The sequence below is a fragment of the Haliaeetus leucocephalus genome, unplaced genomic scaffold, assembly GCF_000737465.1.
Source record: "Haliaeetus leucocephalus isolate CR32 unplaced genomic scaffold, Haliaeetus_leucocephalus-4.0 Scaffold164, whole genome shotgun sequence".
Classification (NCBI taxonomy): domain Eukaryota; kingdom Metazoa; phylum Chordata; class Aves; order Accipitriformes; family Accipitridae; genus Haliaeetus; species Haliaeetus leucocephalus.
The window spans coordinates 1310203-1326257 of record NW_010972600.1 but is presented as its reverse complement, the minus strand read 5'-3'; the positions used below and the strand labels follow the sequence as shown (position 1 = coordinate 1326257).

Genomic DNA, 16055 nt, shown 5'->3' with positions numbered 1-16055 from the left:
GGGGGGGTGCAGAGCCCTGGCCCGATTTGCAGCCCGAAGGGTGACCCCGGTGCGGTTCTGCAGTGGCCCCCGTGCAGCTCCACGCCGGCCCCGCTGCAGCGCTAACGGGGAGGAGGGGGGGCCCGATGCGGCCGCACCGTCGTCCTCGGTGCAGCCTGGGGTCCCCCGGTGCGGCACCGGGGTTCCCTCCGCGCTCCGTACCCCACAGAAGCGGCCCCTCTGCCCGGCACGTCCCCAGCCCCCCCCAGGAGGGACGGATGCCCCGGCTGCCTCGTCCCCTGGGCCGTGGGGCACAGCCGGTGTCCGGGCCCTCGTCATCGCCGGGCTCTGCTCCGGCATTAATTACCGTTCCAGGCTAATGCCTGAAAACGCGCCGTGGTTGTGAGTCACTTCGGTCACGGCCGCTCTACCCGGAGAAAACACCAGTGCGGCAGCGAGTATAATTTTAACCGGAGGTGTCAACAGCCCGGCGTGCTGCGGGCGCTGATCCGATTGAGATGCCGGGGAGAGGGGCTGCAGCCCCTGCCGGCCCCCCATGCTCGGGCCGGCATTGCAGGAGATCCGGGCCCACCAGCAGAACCAGGATACGACCCCCGCGAAGTTTGGAGCCGCAGATAACTCTAGAGTTTCTGTTGGGCTCGAAACGAGCATCGGGCTGGCTGGCACGAGTCGGGGACCCCCGGCTCTGGGCTGTTCCCAGGGGTGTAAACGTGTATGCAGGGGCTCGCTCACAGCTCTGGATCCACGTGCAAGTGCTTCCAGCGGCATTTCTTAAACCAGTGAGGGTGCTGCGAGGATGGCACCCGCATCCCAGCCGTGGGCACCCCACAGCCGGGCTGGGAGCAGGACACCCCCCACTCCGCACCCCGCTTTCTCCCCACCCAAGGGGGGCCGCCTGCTTCGAGCTTCGTCTCGTGGTGCTGAGATGCCACGGGAAGGGAAGGGACAGAGCTGCTCCTGCGGCGGGAACCATCTCCGAGCCGTCTTGCTCTCGTTTGGGCGGCCTAGATTCGTCCTCCCCCGTGCGCAGCATCTCTTCTCCCGGCAGCTCCCGGCACCGGCGCTGCCAGGTCCTGGCTGACGTCAGCCGAGCTGCTCGTGGCCGTGGAGTGGGGCCCTGGAGCTGCCGGCGTGGGGCAGGGTTCAGTTCCCGTTGCCCCTGGTCCTGCAGCATCCTCCCCGTCGCCTGCCCTGGATGCAGCGTGTGCATCAGCCCTGGCCCTGCCTCAGTTTCCCCATCTGATCAGCAGATTCCGATCAGCAGACTCAGCCGAGCGGCTGCTCGGGATTAATGATTTGAAGATGGCGAATACATATGGCTTTTGAGAAATTCCAGTTTCCTGGAACAAAGGAAAGGCCAAATCTGGGCTCCCCGGGAGAGGGACAGACTCTGCGTCCCAGATGCCGCTTAGGTGCAGGGGTGATGGAGGGGCTTCGCCCAGGCTGTGAGCATCGAAGATTTTATCCTGCGCTTGTCACTGGTATCTGGGCACCTACTTCAGATGTTTGGGGGTTTTTTTCCCCCCCTTTGTGCTGGGAAGTGATTTGGTGCGATAGAAAAATGTTGGTTGGTTTTCCGAGTAGGGAGTAAAGTGTTGGAGGGGCCAGGAACAATGCTCCCCCGGCAGCCCTGGCATCTGCTTTGTTCAAGGAGTCAAAAGCAGCATCAAGCCAAGATTGCTCTAATTTGAATATTAAAAGTGAGTTGGATTCAGTTTAGTTCTTGCACTAAATAATTACATGTTCTAATTACATAATTAGCACAGTATACGCCTTTTGTATTCTCACAGTTTCCCAGGTCGCTGCAGCCTATCAGTTGGGAAACTTGCTATGAGCCGCCGGCGGGAGCTGAGATGATTTTTGGGTTTTCCCGGTTCTGGGGACGGTGTCCCGAGGCCACGGTGAGGGTCAGCCAGGCCCCTGCCGGCAGGTTCGGCCACGGTGCCGGGAGCTTTGCCCCTGCCACGGTGCAGGCAGCTGATGAAGATGTAATCTGACGTTTTGATTAGCTATCACTTCTCCACTGGAATAACTTTTTATCAGCAACACGTTTTAAAATGTGCTAAGCACAGTGGTGATGTTCGGGGTGAATTAATTCCGGTTTGAGCGCGGTGGGAATCCCTGCCTGTCTCGCCTCTGGAGTCGTGTAGGGATGAGGAGATTCATGTCAGGATTCCCAGGCAGAGCCGAGCTGCTGCCGGATGCCGGTGTGCCCCAGCCCTGCCTGCGCTTTCCTGGCTGCTGCTTTATATGCCTTAATTTATCGCTGTTTTGCTGATAACCCCTTTTCCTCCCCGTTTGCCGTGACAGCCTTCGGGTGGGATACGAGCACCCGGTGTCACCCGTGCCCCGCCGCATCCCTCAGCTGCGCGGGGACCATGAGCACGAGCGGCCCCTGGGAATTGGGGCTGAGGGGTTTGGATGCTAACGATGCCGTTCAGGAACGTCTTCCGCAGCCTGTCCCAGCGTGTCGCTCCCCGCGATGCTGCAGAAGTAGAGGTCGGCGGCTGGCTTTGGTGGTGGCCGGTACCCTGCTGCATGGTGCAGGGGCTACCCAGTGCCTGTGGCTCCTTACCCAGGGCAGGACCCATGTGCCGGGGGGTGGGCACGACCCCCTTGCAGGTTCTGAGGTTTCTCAGGGGGGGAAAGCATCCCTCTGGCCGGTGCAGACCCCGCACCGGGGCTGGGGGCACGCGCACCGCTGCTCCGAAGCCGCCGGGTTTTGCTTTGCCACGCTCGCGGAATCCGGTCGAGGCCAGACCGGAGCGTGGAGGATGCGGGGCCGTGCCACCGCCATGACGGACGCCGGCAAGCGCTCGTGCCCGAGGGGTCACGGGCTCAGCACCGCGGGGGCAGCCCCGGCCCCGTAGGAAATAGTTGAAATTCCTTGAAATTCCTCGCACGTCTGGCGGGGAGGCCAGGGGGCTGCTCCGCCGCTTCCCCCCCGCCACGTGCCGGGACACGGGGCGTCGCTCCCCGGCACCCGTCCCTGTGTGTCCCCGAGGATGGGAGCCCTGCACCCCCGGGGGTCTCTCCAGCTTTCCTCCAGCCCTGGGCATCGCTGGTGAGGCAAACTGGCAGCCCCTGCTGTAGGAAATCGCTCTGTTTCCATAGCATCTGCGTTGCCGCCTGGGAGCGCCTGTGTCTGCACGCCGGGGGCCGGCGTGGCACAGCCGCGGCCGGTGAGGAGGGGGCCACGCTCGGAGGCGAAGGGTTTTGCCCGAGGGCAGCGAGGAGGTGGGTGGCGGAGCGGCTCGGTGGGGTGCAGGAACCCCCCCGGTGACATCCCGTCGCTCTTCCCCGGCACCTCATCTGCCCGGTCCTGTCCGCAGGTCCAACCGCGACTGCCAGATCGACCAGCACCACCGCAACCAATGCCAGTACTGCCGCCTGAAGAAGTGTTTCCGTGTGGGGATGAGGAAGGAAGGTAACGCCGGCGCCGCGGGGACGGGCACTGTTCCCACGGGGTACCGGTGAACCCCACCACCGCAGCGTGGGGCTGCCGGTGCCCGCTCTGCTCCCGCTGCAGCCGGGCGCTCTCCCACCTCTTCGGGAACCCTGTTTGCATCGAAACCCCCCGTTTGTCCCCCCCTTTGGGTTTTTTTTTTTTTTGTGGGTTTTTTTTTGGTTCTCCTTGAATTGCCCTCGGTGCCGGCAGCGCAGGTGGTGTTTGTTTGGAAAAGCCGGAGCCTTGAGCTGATAAGGTGACACACCTGGAGCCCGGATGGCCTCAGCGCCCCAGGCGCGGTGGAGGTCGGCTGGGACGGGCTCCCGGCACTGCCAGAGACAGGCAAATCTCCTGGCCGCTTTCTGGTCACTCCCCATCACCCAGGGGTGTGAACCCCAAATGCTTACCAGGCTGCTGCAAACGGGACAAAGGGTTTAGCCCAAAATCTCAAATCCCCGTGGCAGGATGGGGCTGTGCCAAGGCACGCGCGGGGATGGAGGTGCCGGGGCTCAGCGTGGGCTCTGCCGCGGTGCTGGGGCTGCTCGGCGGCAGGTGGCATTAATGCAAGGAGCAAGGGGGGAAGGCTACTGGAAGCAGGACAGTAATTCCCTCCTTTCCAGAGGAGTCGAGATGGCATTATTGCCACTTAGCATGATTTAGAGCTCTCATTTAAGTGGCTCATGAACAGCCCATAAATTAATTACTAGGGACTGAGCAAATAGTGGGCGCTAATGGGAGAGGGGGGGAGCTGAAAAATGGCTCTCCCTGAATGCAATTAGGAGGGGGAGTGCCCCAGGGTTAACGACGCTTCCAAGATGGACGTTTTATTTGCAAATAAATGATTGCTGCCATGCAATGACCTTGGGTAGCAATTGCCCTGCTCCGCTGCAGCTGGCATGGGGGGGCCGTGGTGCCGGCGGGGCACCCGGTCTGGCACGGCATGGCCAGAGCTGCAGCCGCTCCTGTGCCAGGCCCTTGCAGAGGAGGAGGTGACACGGATGCTGTCCCAGCCCGGCTGCTGGTCGGAGACCATGGCCAAGCCACAGTGCCGGCAGCCTGGGAGTTGCTGGTGAATCGCCGGGATGCTAAATAGATTAGTGTAGCTCTCGCAGGCAGCTCGCCGGCGGGCGCAGCGGGCGGCACGCACCACCTCCCTCTCCCCGAGCGCCTGAAAGCCGCCCATTGTTCCCCTGGGGTGGCAGGATCCGGCCCTGCCGGGGATGCTGGGATGCTGGGTGGGTGGTGGGAGCATCCCTGTCCTTCCTCGCCCTGCATGGGGCAGAGGGAGCGGGATGGGGGATGCAGCGGGATGCAGAAGTGAGCAGACACCTCCTCTCCTTCCCCCTAGCCGTGCAGCGGGGCCGGATCCCCCCCACCCATTCCAGCACCAGTCCCAACACCATGCCCAGCGGGGAATACTTCAACGGGCAGCCGGTGTCGGAGCTCATCTCACAGCTGCTGCGGGCTGAGCCGTACCCCGCCGCCCGCTACGGCTCGCAGTACGCGCAGCAGGGCAGCGTCATGGGCATCGACAACATCTGCGAGCTGGCCGCCCGCCTCCTCTTCAGCACAGTGGAATGGGCCCGGAACATCCCGTTTTTCCCTGAGCTGCCTGTCTCCGACCAAGTAGCCCTGCTACGGCTCAGCTGGAGCGAGCTCTTCGTCCTCAACGCGGCACAGTCGGCGTTGCCGCTGCACATGGCCCCGCTGCTGGCCGCCGCCGGCTTCCACGCCTCCCCCATGTCGGCCGACCGCGTCGTCTCCTTCATGGACCAGATCCGCATCTTTCAGGATCAGGTGGAGAAGCTCAACCGGCTCCAGGTGGACTCGGCCGAGTACAGCTGCCTCAAAGCCATCGCGCTCTTCACGCCGGGTAGGTTGGTGCCGCGACCGGGCTCTGTCCCCATCTCTGCCCCACGCAGTTGTGAGCCCCCAAGGAGTATCTGTCCTCGCCTTTCCCTGGGGTTTTGGGGTCCAGAGAGCATCGCATGGCTCTTGGGGGAGATGGCAGAGAGTCCTCGTGCCCTGGCACTTCTCCACCGTGGTTTGCAGCATCCCGGCTTGTCCGTCTGGGTACAGGGATGAGCTTCCTCGGGGCAACAGGAATGAGAGCTGCAGAAACAAATACCCCGCCATGTACTGGGGGGTCTTGGGGAGCCCCGTCCCTCGGTCCATCTATGCTCATTTAATGCCACAGAAGTGCCTGGTCCTTCGTGGCAGCAACAAGCCTGCAGCAGCCCTTTGCAGCCGGAGTGGTCCAAGCCGTGCTCTTGCACTGTGCTGCAGCCAGGTGCATGCCCTAATTCAGCGAGGAGTGTGGCCGTGGCAGCTGGTTAAGGAGGAGGGGGGGCTCACTGGGGATATGGGGGGCTCCAACCAATGATCCCTCTCCATCCCATCCCTCTCGTAGACGCCTGCGGCCTCTCGGACCCGGCGCACGTGGAGAGCTTGCAGGAGAAGGCGCAGGTGGCCCTCACCGAGTACGTGCGCTCGCAGTACCCCTCGCAGCCCCAGCGCTTCGGCCGGCTCCTGCTGCGGCTGCCGGCTCTGCGAGCCGTGCCGGCCGCCCTCATCTCCCAGCTCTTCTTCATGAGGCTGGTGGGGAAGACGCCCATCGAAACACTAATCAGGGACATGCTGCTGTCCGGGAGCACCTTCAACTGGCCCTACGGGACGGGGCAGTAGGGGACAGAGCCTCTCCCCCCCCACTGGGGACACCCCAGCGACCCCCAGCAGCCGGACCTGGATTCCCTCCAGCACCCTGAGACGGTACCGTCCCCGGGGAGCCCCGAACTGCACCGACCCCCCCCGCCCCGCAGCCGTCTTGTAGCTCGTCCGTCCGCCACAGCAGTGGGGGCTGCTCCCCCTGAAAGCAGTGGGGTCGCGGCGTTATCCTCCTAACCCCGAAGGTACTGGCCGTGCCGCCACTGCTGGACGCTGAACATTCCTGTACCCCCCTGAAGCGGAGATCCCTGGCCGCCCCGGTCTCGTCCGGGGACCTCAGAGCATCCCCGGGGCTGGTCCCTCGCTCTGTCCCGGTGTCGGAGCCGGACTGGAGCCTGGGGAGGGGGACGCTGTCCTCTGGCTGCCCCTCCAAATCTGAATTTCAGATGGCAGAGGCTTGGACAGGAGGTGATGGGAGGTGGGACCAGCCAGGCTGGGATGTGGGGGGGCCCCTGGCCGTGCAGAGCCCTTCTCTGGGGGGTCCTGCTGCCTCTGCCCCCTTCCTCAGTCCTGGCAGTCGTGGAAAAAGGGTCATTTGAAGCCCCTTTGTGCCCTGCCCAGGGGCTGCCCCTGCCTGCTCGGGCCGTATCCAGCCTCAAGGACTGAAGGGTCAAGCTTGGAGCAGCCCCTTTTTTGGGGACTGGGCTCATCCGTGCCTGGTCCCAGCCCCCCCTCCCTGCACTTTCCACTGAAGCATCTCCACTGTCGGGACACGGGGAGGGGTACACGGGAGGGGATGGGGGTTCACAGGAGGGAATGGGGGTACAGGGGAGGAGATGGGGGTACACAGGTGGCTGACCGGGGCCATGCACGGGTGCAAACCAAGTGGTCCTTTTTGGGTGCTGCACAGCATCCAGCCCAGCCCTTCTCCCCTGGGCTTGTTCCCCGCTGCCTCACTTGGTGCTTTGCCCCACCCCAGGCCAGATCCAGCACCCATCACCATCCCCACACTGGGGCAGATGGGTGCCAGGATCCCCCTCCCCATGCTCGCTATGTTCCTGTGCCTCATTTTTTTTTTTTTAAAGCTAGGTTTGGGGGAGAGAGGATATGTTGGGGGGGACCAAAATCAGGCTGGGAAGAGGTGATGCTGCTGGGGGGGGGGGGTGGGGAGGTCCTTGTCCCCAGGGCTGAGCTGTGCTGGATGAAGGGGCACATGGGGAGGGGGGGCAGAGCCACCTCAGAGGGATGGGGGATGCCCCATGGCCTCCCCCCCCGGGCTCTGCTTCTCAGGGGTATCCACCATGCAAACAGACGGAGGCAGGATTAGCCGGGGATTTGTCATTTAGATTGATTCACTGAAAATATAATCCTTGTTCAATGATACTAAACAAATTAACTGAAGTCAATAAAAGATGTTTCTTACAATGCCAGGGATCTGCTGTGAGTAGGGAAAGGGGCTTATCCTGCAGTGATGCTGAAGCCCACCCTGGGGTGAGGGGGCAGATGAAGCAGAATGGGAGATAGTGTTCCAAAAAAAATTAATCCCCTATAAGGTATCTAAAATTGGATGGGTTTTGGAAATCCTGGAGATTTGGGGGGGGCCTGGGTGATGTTCTTCAACACAGGGCAGGTCCCTCGGGAATAAATTGTGTTGCCTGCGGTCTGCTAGGGAAAGGATCAGCAGCATGAAGGGCAGCAGGAGCCAGCACAGAGGTTAGTACCTGGTCTTTGGGGGGGGGGGGGGGGTGGGGTCCCCCCTCCCAAGATAAGGGGGTTTGGGGGTCCCCCCATCATGAAGGAGCTGGGTGTGGGGTGCTGTGTTTGTCCTGCATGCATGGGATGCTGGGGTGTCTGGGCTGCATCGGTGGCTGGACCAGCCTTGGGGAGAGGGGAATGCGGGGGGGGTCCCGGTGTGGGGTCTGGGCAGCATAGGGGCTGCTGCAGCCCGGGGCAGGGCTCGGGGGCCTGCTTTGGGGAACTGCAGCTGCTCCCCACAGCACATGCAGGGGTGGGGGTGCAGGATCCATGCAGCACCCATCGCACTCAGGGCTTGGGGCAGGATCTGTGCGGCCCCACCGGGATGTCGGCTCCACGGGCACCGGGAAGCGCCAGGGCTGTGCCAGGGTGACCGTGTACACAGACAGCCCCCGCATCCAGCCCGGGGCACCCACCTACCAGAGGTACCGCTCCCATGCACAGCTCCGCAGTGGCCCCTTTCACATCAGCACTGCTTTAAAATCAATAGATACAGTTTATTTCTTTAAAAAAAAAAAAATTACACAGTTTCAGCCAGTTCCTTAAAAAATATCACCCCTGGCCCAGGGCTGCTCCCCCAAGGGCAGCCGTGGGGGCTCGGGGGGATGTAGGGCTCTGCACGGCCAAGGGATGCTCTGCCCCGTCCAACCCGAGCAGCACATCCCTGCCAGCACCGGGCTGCAGCCACGGTTTGGTACCCCAACCTCAGGGCCGGCAGGGTCAGCCGGGGGCTGTGGACTCTCCCCAAATATATTTACAGCAGCGGGAAGGGATGCAGGATAGGAAGGCACAGGGAGCCCTCGCTCCAGCAGCCCCCTCTGGCCCCACACCCTTGGCACTGACATCACGGGGTGGCTTTGAATCTTGGGTTTGGGGGTTTTTTTATACAAACAAAGGTACAAAACGCACCAAAGTCTTTGGAGGAGTGGGTGAGGAGCAGGGAGCCCCTCGTGCCCATCTTGCCATGGTGGGGGGGGGGTGGGCACAGGCTACCCCCGCACCTTGTCGTAGTCGCTCACCATCCGCTTGATGTGGAAGAGTTTGTTGCGCAGGGTTTTGGTCTCCAGCTTCTTTGTCTGGTAGTCGGGGCTCTGAAAGGCAGCACAGGACCCGCCTCAGCTGCACGGGCCCTGGGGAGGGGGCTGCAGCTGGGGGGGCAGTGGGTACCGTTTCCACCTCCCCCAGCTACATCGCACCAACCCAGCCCCACTTCAGCTGGAAACTGAGACCGGCCGCGCTCCGCACACTCACCCGCTTTAGATCCTTCAGCCTGTTGTACTCTTCTGCGACGTCCTGTGAAGGGAAGGGGGTGGGAGGGGGTGTCACAACCGGTGGGCACCATGGCTGGGGGCCACACAGGTGGGCACCCCACGGGGACAAGTGCTGCCCTGCAGCATCCCCGATGCCCTGCAGCATCCTGAGTCCCCACAGCATCTATTCCTGATCCACCACAACATCCATCCCCGATGCCCTGCAGCATCACGAGACCCTGCAGCACCCATCCCTGACCCCACCGCAGCATCCATCCCCCCGCGTCCCTCAGCATCCCAGTGGTCCCACAGCTCCCGGAGAGCCCTGACCTGGTACTTGGGACTGTCCTCGGAGATGCTGTCGAGCTGTTTGCTGAGCTGGTTGAGGCGGTCGTTGACGCCGTCCATCTCAGCGCAGAGCTGCTTGTAGCGCTTCAGGTCCGTGTCAAACTCCTGCTTGTATTTCTGGCGGGTGCCGTCCGAGGTGATGGGGGGGTAGAGGCTGTGGGAGAGGGGCAGGGTCAGGCCCCAGAGAGGTGGCTCTGGGTGCTTGGGGGCTTCCAAGGGTCCCCCCCCGTCCCTTACCTGGCCCACTGGTCCTGGTCCCGCTCATCGCCGGACTCCACGGCCGTGGTGTAGTCGGTCTCATACTGCGACTCGTCCAGCTCAGGGTTGCGCCGGCGCCGGCGGCCACGGCGAGCGGGGGGCTTGGAGGGCTGCTCCCGCGCCTTCTCCTCCGCCAGGCTGGGGCTGACCACCCGATCCGGCTGGTCACTGCAGGGGATGCGGGAACGTCAGCCAGCTCGGCATGGCGGGGGAAACGGGTGCCCAGGGTCCCCCCCTCTCCGCTCCGAGCCCTTCCACCCCTGCCTGGCCACTCACCCCCGGCTGCTGTAGGTCCCCGAGGGGTAGTACCCGTTCTGGGGGGGGTAGCTGTAGGAGGGAGGGCTGTAGGGCGGCGCAGCGATGGGGCTCGTCGGCTTCTCCGAGTAGGCAAGCGTGGCCATCTCGTCCTGCATGCTGGCCCCATCCGCCACGTTCTTCACCTGGAGTAGGAAGAGGCGCTCAGCCGTGTGCTGGGACAGTGGGGACACTCGCCCACCCTCGAGCGGAGCATGGACCGTGGCACATGGGGACACTGGTCTCCATCCCACGGGGCTGGAGACACCCCGGAGTAGCCGCTGCAATCCTGCCTGGGGGTCCCAGCAGAGCTGCAGTGGGGTGTCCCGCATGGCTATGAAGAACAGGACAGGGGGGACAAGGGATGGGGGCCCCCGGTCGGGCAGAGCAGCGTTTGGGGAGGGGGGAGGCTGCAGCATGTGCCCCGGAGAAGGGCCCACAGACCCCAGTGGGCAACATCGCCCTGCGGAGAGCCACCATGGGGGTCCCACTGGGAGACAAGCACAGATGGACACACAGCTTGGGGGGTCCTGGCACCCTGCTCTGCAACCCCAGGGTGATACCCCCCCTTCAGGCTTTGCCAGGGGCTGCACAGTCGCCCCGTCCAGCATCGCCCACCCCCAGACCCTCGCTGCTGCCCCGGCACGGCCAAGGCTCCTCAAGGAGGACGTGGGGCGTCCGACTGTCCCTCCCTCCCCCTTCCTTCCTGGCCTTTGTGGGTTGTTTCTGTCGGAAGCCGGTCCCTTCCCCGGGATGGTGACCCTGGGGAAGTCAGCTGCGAGCTCCGGCCGGCGGAGCGACTTCCTCCAGCACTTTTCCCGCCCTGACTAACGAAGACGCGGTTAATTGGGGGCCACTCTCGGCCCCGCTCTGCCTGACGGGGCTACCAGGTGAGACGGCCACCAGCAGCCACCAGCATGGGGACAGCCACGTCCCCATGCCGCATCGGGACGGAGGCAGCGGCACCCGGCAGCTCACGCCCGCTCGAAGGTCACCCGTTTATCTCAGTCAGGACTGTAAACAGGGAACAAGACGTCCCAGGAGGGTTTCACACCCCGGTACCTCCCCACGGCTGCATCCCCACCGAGCGGGGACGTGTCACCCGTGGGTGAGCCCACCCGGCTGGGATGGTGGCACCCGGCAGAGCGGGGACCCCCCCAAGGGGCAGGTGAGGGCAAGGGGGAGCCCGGGTGCCCCCGTGCCCCAGGCAGCCCAGCCCCCAGCGAGCCAGGAAATGCTTTGCAAGGGAGGGACTTTTAACAAAAATAAATAAAGGAGAACAAAGGTATTTCTGCAAAATGAAAAATAAATATTAGACCTACACACAGAGCGAGGCGTGGGGAAATGCGCACGGAGCAGAGCCGAGCTTTCTGGGGCTTGAGAGCAACTGTTGTGCTCGACTCTGGGTTTGCACTGAAGGTTTGGGATAAGGTCCCAGGCTCCAGTGGGGACCCCGGCCTCACAGGGATGGGGATGAGGATGGGATGGGGACGGTGACAGGGACAGGGATGCAGCTCCTGCCCATGCAGCGGTCCATTGCTGCCCGCTGTCCCAGCTCCTACGGGGGCCTGGGCAGCCCCTCCTCGGCCGGGGCACGGCAGCACCCCAAGAGCCACGCTCCAGGGCAGGGGCAGATTTCAAAGGCTCCTTCCCCATGGGATGCTGCAGAATTCCCACACCATCCCCAGGCACCGGCTCCCACGGAGACACCAGCTCGGGGAGCTGCAGAGCAAGGGACAGGACAGGGCACGTCCCGGCACGCAGTGGAACCAGGCTGGGACCAGCATCTCCCTGGGGCCGAGGGGGCTGAGTGGCAGCGGGGGGCTCCCCAGCATCCCTCACCCAAGGGACACAGGCTCATTCGAAGCCCAAATGGTGCCGGTTTGGTTGCTGCAAAGCCCCTGTCTCCCTCCACGGCAGTGGGGTGGCACAGCCCCGCAGAGCCGAGTTAATCATTGCCAAGATTGAAACCAAACGGTGTCAATGGGCAACGTCTCATGGCCGGCTTCCCCGAGCATGGGGCAAGCGAAGGGGAGAGGAGCCAGAGCCTCGGCGTTGTTCTGGCACCCGGCCCATCAGATCCCACCCTGTTTGTCTTTCAGGGAGCTTGAGACCAGCTCGCCCAGCCCAGCACCCTGTGCAAAGCCTCACAGTGCCGGGGAATGGTACCGGCTGGGAAAAAACACAGTGCCTAAATGGGGTGACAGGGAGGGACCCGGTGAGCACCGGGCACTGCGTCGCACCGGTGGCAATAACACCGCACCCCGGGAGCTGCCTGCTGTGGTGTGCAAACACGCTGGGACCAGGCACCGGCATGGCACAAGCCAGGGAGAAAGAGGGTCCTGGCACAAAGTCGTGGCCAGATTTGGCACAGCCCCGGTGCCGGGAGAAGCCCCAGGGTCCCCACGCAGCCCCTGTGCTCATGCCAGCACATCCCGACCCAGCGCTGCCTCGGGCACGTCCAGCCCTGCTGATCAAGAACAGGCAGGGAGGATGCTCGGGGGGAGGCGGTGGAAGACCCCCCCAGCCCTGGGTGCCCACCGGCACCCCCAGCCCACGCTCAGACTCACCCACTCCTCCACGTTGGGACCCTCCTGGACCACCGGCATCTTGTCCCAGTAGATGTTTGGTTTCCCATACTTCCAGATTTTGCTCCGCGTCTTGTGAGCAAAGAAGCAGATGAGGCAGAGTAGAATGACGATGAGGAACCCGCAGACGATGGCCACGGCCTGGGAGGGCAGAGGGAGGGGGCTCTCAAGGTGGGTGTCCTGTGGGGCTGCAAAGACCCCATCCTGGGGGTCCAGGTACCCCGCACCTCCCTGGGCTGACCGGGAATTGCTCCCCTCATCCCAAAATCCTCCTGATGTTGGACCCCCCGCCAAGGCAGAGGGAGAGAGGCTGGCCCCCCCCATGCCCGGGCAGTCAGGATGGAGTCCATTAGGGGTTCAAGAGATTTTGGGGCCAGCTCAAGCAATGGGGAGGGTGTTTGATTTTCCCACAGGGACAGGACAAGTTTGGGGCTCAGGGAGCAGCAGGGAGCTGGCACCCTCCAGCATCTGTGTGCAGCACCCCAACCCCACTGCCAGCTCGACCATGGGCCAGCTCCCACACTGCGCAGCCGGGTCCCTGCCCGGATGGTTTCCCATGAGCCAGATCCCTGCAGCTGCACTGAAACTGGGGCCAGGTGAGGACGAATTAGGCCACGCTTGGCCTTTGCATGGAGCAGGAGCAGCACGGGTGCCGCAGCTCCCCCCGCTCAGGGCACAGGAATGCGGCACGGCCAGCCCAGCCGGATGGGAACCGGCAACGCCAGTCCCAGCCCATGTGCCACGCAGGTTCCCCACTGGCCTCAGCCGAAACTGGGGCTGATGAACTTTGTTTTGAGGGCTCTCGCTGCCCCACTGACCTGTTGGGCTACCGAGCCAGGCTGGCAGCATCATGGGTGCTTGGGGAGAGCTGGCACCCAGCTGGCACCCTGACCCTGCACCCAGCCTGGCACATGCAGCCCGCCCCGGCCCCAGTCTTGTTCAAATACTTTTACGACCGGGGAGACCAAAGTACCAGAAACCGGGTCTGTGCTGGGACGACAGCCCATCCCCTCCCCCCCGAAACTTCCCAGCACGAGCAGCCGGCTCACCCCAGTTCCTCCCGGAGCCCCAGCTCACTCCGGCAAACAGCCGGGCTGGGATCCGGCACCAGCAGCCACCCCCTGCCCTCCACAGGCACGAAACGGTGACCGGTACCACCCAAAAAATTAAAGACGGAGGGGAAAACCCCGGCTGCGGGGACCTGGCGCTGCACATCCATCCCAAGGGCAGGACGCGTGGTCGCCGATGCTCTCCCTCCCGCGCTGCCCTTGCTCAGCATCACGTTTGAAGCAGAGCAAGGGGTTTGCGCTGCTGGTTTGGCTCGGGGCGGGCGGGGGGGGTCTGGCGTGCACCCTCACCTCCTGGGGGTCCACGGTGCAGTAGTGGTAGAGGTACTGGTTCAGGTAGTTGTTGCTGCTGTATATCTGGCTGCACATGGTCAGCAAGGGGTTGTAGTAGTAGCTGCCGGTCATCTGCGCCTGGGGGTTGACGCCCACGATGTAGACGATGGAGGCGATGAGCATGATGAAGGCTAGCACGGCGGAGACCACGATGACCACCAGGTAGAATCGACGGGAGCGAGAGCCGCTCGACTTGCTGACGCTGGCAACGAAGAGCCCCAGCTGGGCCAGGAAGCAGAGCACGGCTACGGCGATCATGAAGCCGTTGGCCGCCCGCGGGTTGGTGACCCCACCGTAGTAGCCCCCGTAACCGTAGCCGTAGTTCAGCCCACTGCCATAGTAGCCGGAGCCATAGTAGCCCCCCAGCCCGTTGCCATAAACCCCCCCAAAGCCGTAGCCGTACTCCCAGGCCAGGGTGGAGGCCACACAGGCGAAGATGGCGATGCAGAGGAGGATGACGATGGCCTCCAAGATCCTCACCACGCCAGGCGGCGAGGTCCACTTGTAGAAGTGCTGTGGCACGTCCTCGATGTAGTAGGAGCCCGGCGGGGGCGAGCGGGCACCGTAGTCGTAGCCATAATCGCCTGCGGGCGGACCGTAGCCCGTGGGGGGGCCATAGCCCCCAGGGGGGCCGTCGTAGGACTTCTTGCTGAACATGGTGGCGGCAGTGGAGAGCCTGGCGGGGAGATGGATGGAGCCGTCGGAGCTGATCGTGCACCAGGAGGTGCAGGTGCCAGCACTGCAGCCGCGCAAGGCGGCACTGCCGGGTTTCTACGTCTCCGCGCGCCCAGCAAGGACTTTGGTCTCCCGTCACCAGCCCGACAGCACCGTCAACAACCGCCCGCCCGTGCCCAGCACCACGCCACCAGAGTCACCGCCGCTCATGGGGAAACTGAGGCACGGGGAGAAGTGACTCACTGAGCATCTCCCAGCAAAAGCTGCCAGGTCACATCCCAGCCCTGCCCCACGCACGAGACCCTGCCATGCCAGACCTCCCTGGCCCCCCCAGCCACGGCCACCAGACACCACCTGAATGAATTGGATTGTTTAAATTCTAATTAAAACAGAAAACCTCTTACCCAAGGCTAGTGCTAACCCCGAGGGTTCCTCCGTAAGCAGATCTGGCTGGATTTAAAAAAAAAAGAATAACAACACAGGGCACATTAGCAACCCCAGTGCAAAGTGGCAAATTGGGTTTCAAAAATTTGTTTTTTTCAAAACTGACGCAGAGATGCCCCCCCAGCACGGAGACCCCCATCACGGAGCGGGGAGCAGCGCAAGGGAAACCTGAACCCTCGTGGGAAACCCAACCTGGCCGCCCGCTCCCGGCGGTGCCAGGGCTCAGCGGGCAGGATCAGGCCCTTGGGGTGGGGGTCTACGGGGGGGTTGGCACCCCTTGACCTGCAGCAAGGGTGGGCACCAGGGGTCTGGGGTGCAGCCGCCGTCCTGGGGGGGGGTCTGGGGCAGCACGTCCCTGGGGTGCCCAAGCCAAACGCCCCCCCCTGCTTCAGGGGGTCCCAGTCAGATTAACCCCCGGGGCCACGGTCTGACCCCCCCTGCCCCAGCGGGAACCCCCACCTGAGGGGCCACCGGGGCAATGGCAGCACCGGGGACCCCCCCCGCCCCCCCGAGCGGGGCTGGGGGTCTCAGGCTCCCGGAGCCGTAACCCGGGCACAGCCACCTGGAGCACCCCGGTACCGGCGGGGAGGACACGGGACCGGGGGCTCCGGGGGTCCCTTCCCCGCTGCGGGGGCACCGGGTGGGCAGAGGGCCCCCCGGCCCCGCTCCCCCGGGAGAAACTGCCGCCTCTCCCCTTCCACCTGCCGGGGCTCCGGCTCCGGGAGCACCCGTGCCGGTGGGGACCCCGGCGCCGGTGGAGAGCCCAGTACCGGTGGGGACCCCGGCGTCGGTGGGGACCCCGGTACTGGTACCAGTAGGGACCCCGGTGGGGACCCCGGCGCCGGTGGAGAGCCCAGTACCGGTGGGGACCCCGGTACCGATGGGGACCGCGGTGCGCGCAGGGGCGGCGAGGAAAGACAGACACCCCCCC

At 64.0% G+C, this 16055-nt stretch overlaps 2 protein-coding genes across 2 annotated transcripts in view; one reads left to right on the top strand and one right to left on the bottom strand.

Annotated features, from left to right (window-relative positions):
- Nucleotides 1–6133, top strand: part of NR2F6 (nuclear receptor subfamily 2, group F, member 6) — a 6957-nt gene extending 824 nt beyond the window's left edge. Inside the window, exons 3-5 of the mRNA XM_010563296.1 lie at nucleotides 3333–3427; nucleotides 4797–5321; nucleotides 5859–6133. Of these exons, the coding sequence (XP_010561598.1) occupies nucleotides 3333–3427; nucleotides 4797–5321; nucleotides 5859–6133 (895 nt within the window). The remainder of the gene's footprint in view (nucleotides 1–3332; nucleotides 3428–4796; nucleotides 5322–5858) is intronic.
- Nucleotides 6134–8856: 2723 nt separating this feature from the next.
- On the bottom strand, nucleotides 8857–14662 carry OCLN (occludin). The gene is made up of 7 exons (XM_010563200.1): nucleotides 13964–14662; nucleotides 12588–12746; nucleotides 10000–10163; nucleotides 9703–9891; nucleotides 9448–9619; nucleotides 9119–9160; nucleotides 8857–8958 (listed from the first exon to the last, which is right to left on the bottom strand). The coding sequence occupies exons 1-7, from the start codon at nucleotides 14660–14662 to the stop codon at nucleotides 8857–8859; spliced, it is 1527 nt and encodes a 508-aa protein (XP_010561502.1).
- Between the last annotated feature and the right edge of the window lie 1393 nt (nucleotides 14663–16055).

Bases quoted from the DNA above. Each gene is read 5' to 3' on its own strand.
- OCLN (XM_010563200.1), bottom strand. From the start codon at position 14,662: ATGTTCAGCAAGAAGTCCTACGACGGCCCCCCTGGGGGCTATGGCCCC. The intron at 9,161-9,447 runs GTCAGGGCTCTC...TTCCCTTCACAG, and splicing joins AGGACAGTCCCAAGTACCAG to GACGTCGCAGAAGAGTACAA. The intron at 8,959-9,118 runs GTGAGTGTGCGG...GCTGCCTTTCAG, and splicing joins GGCTGAAGGATCTAAAGCGG to AGCCCCGACTACCAGACAAA.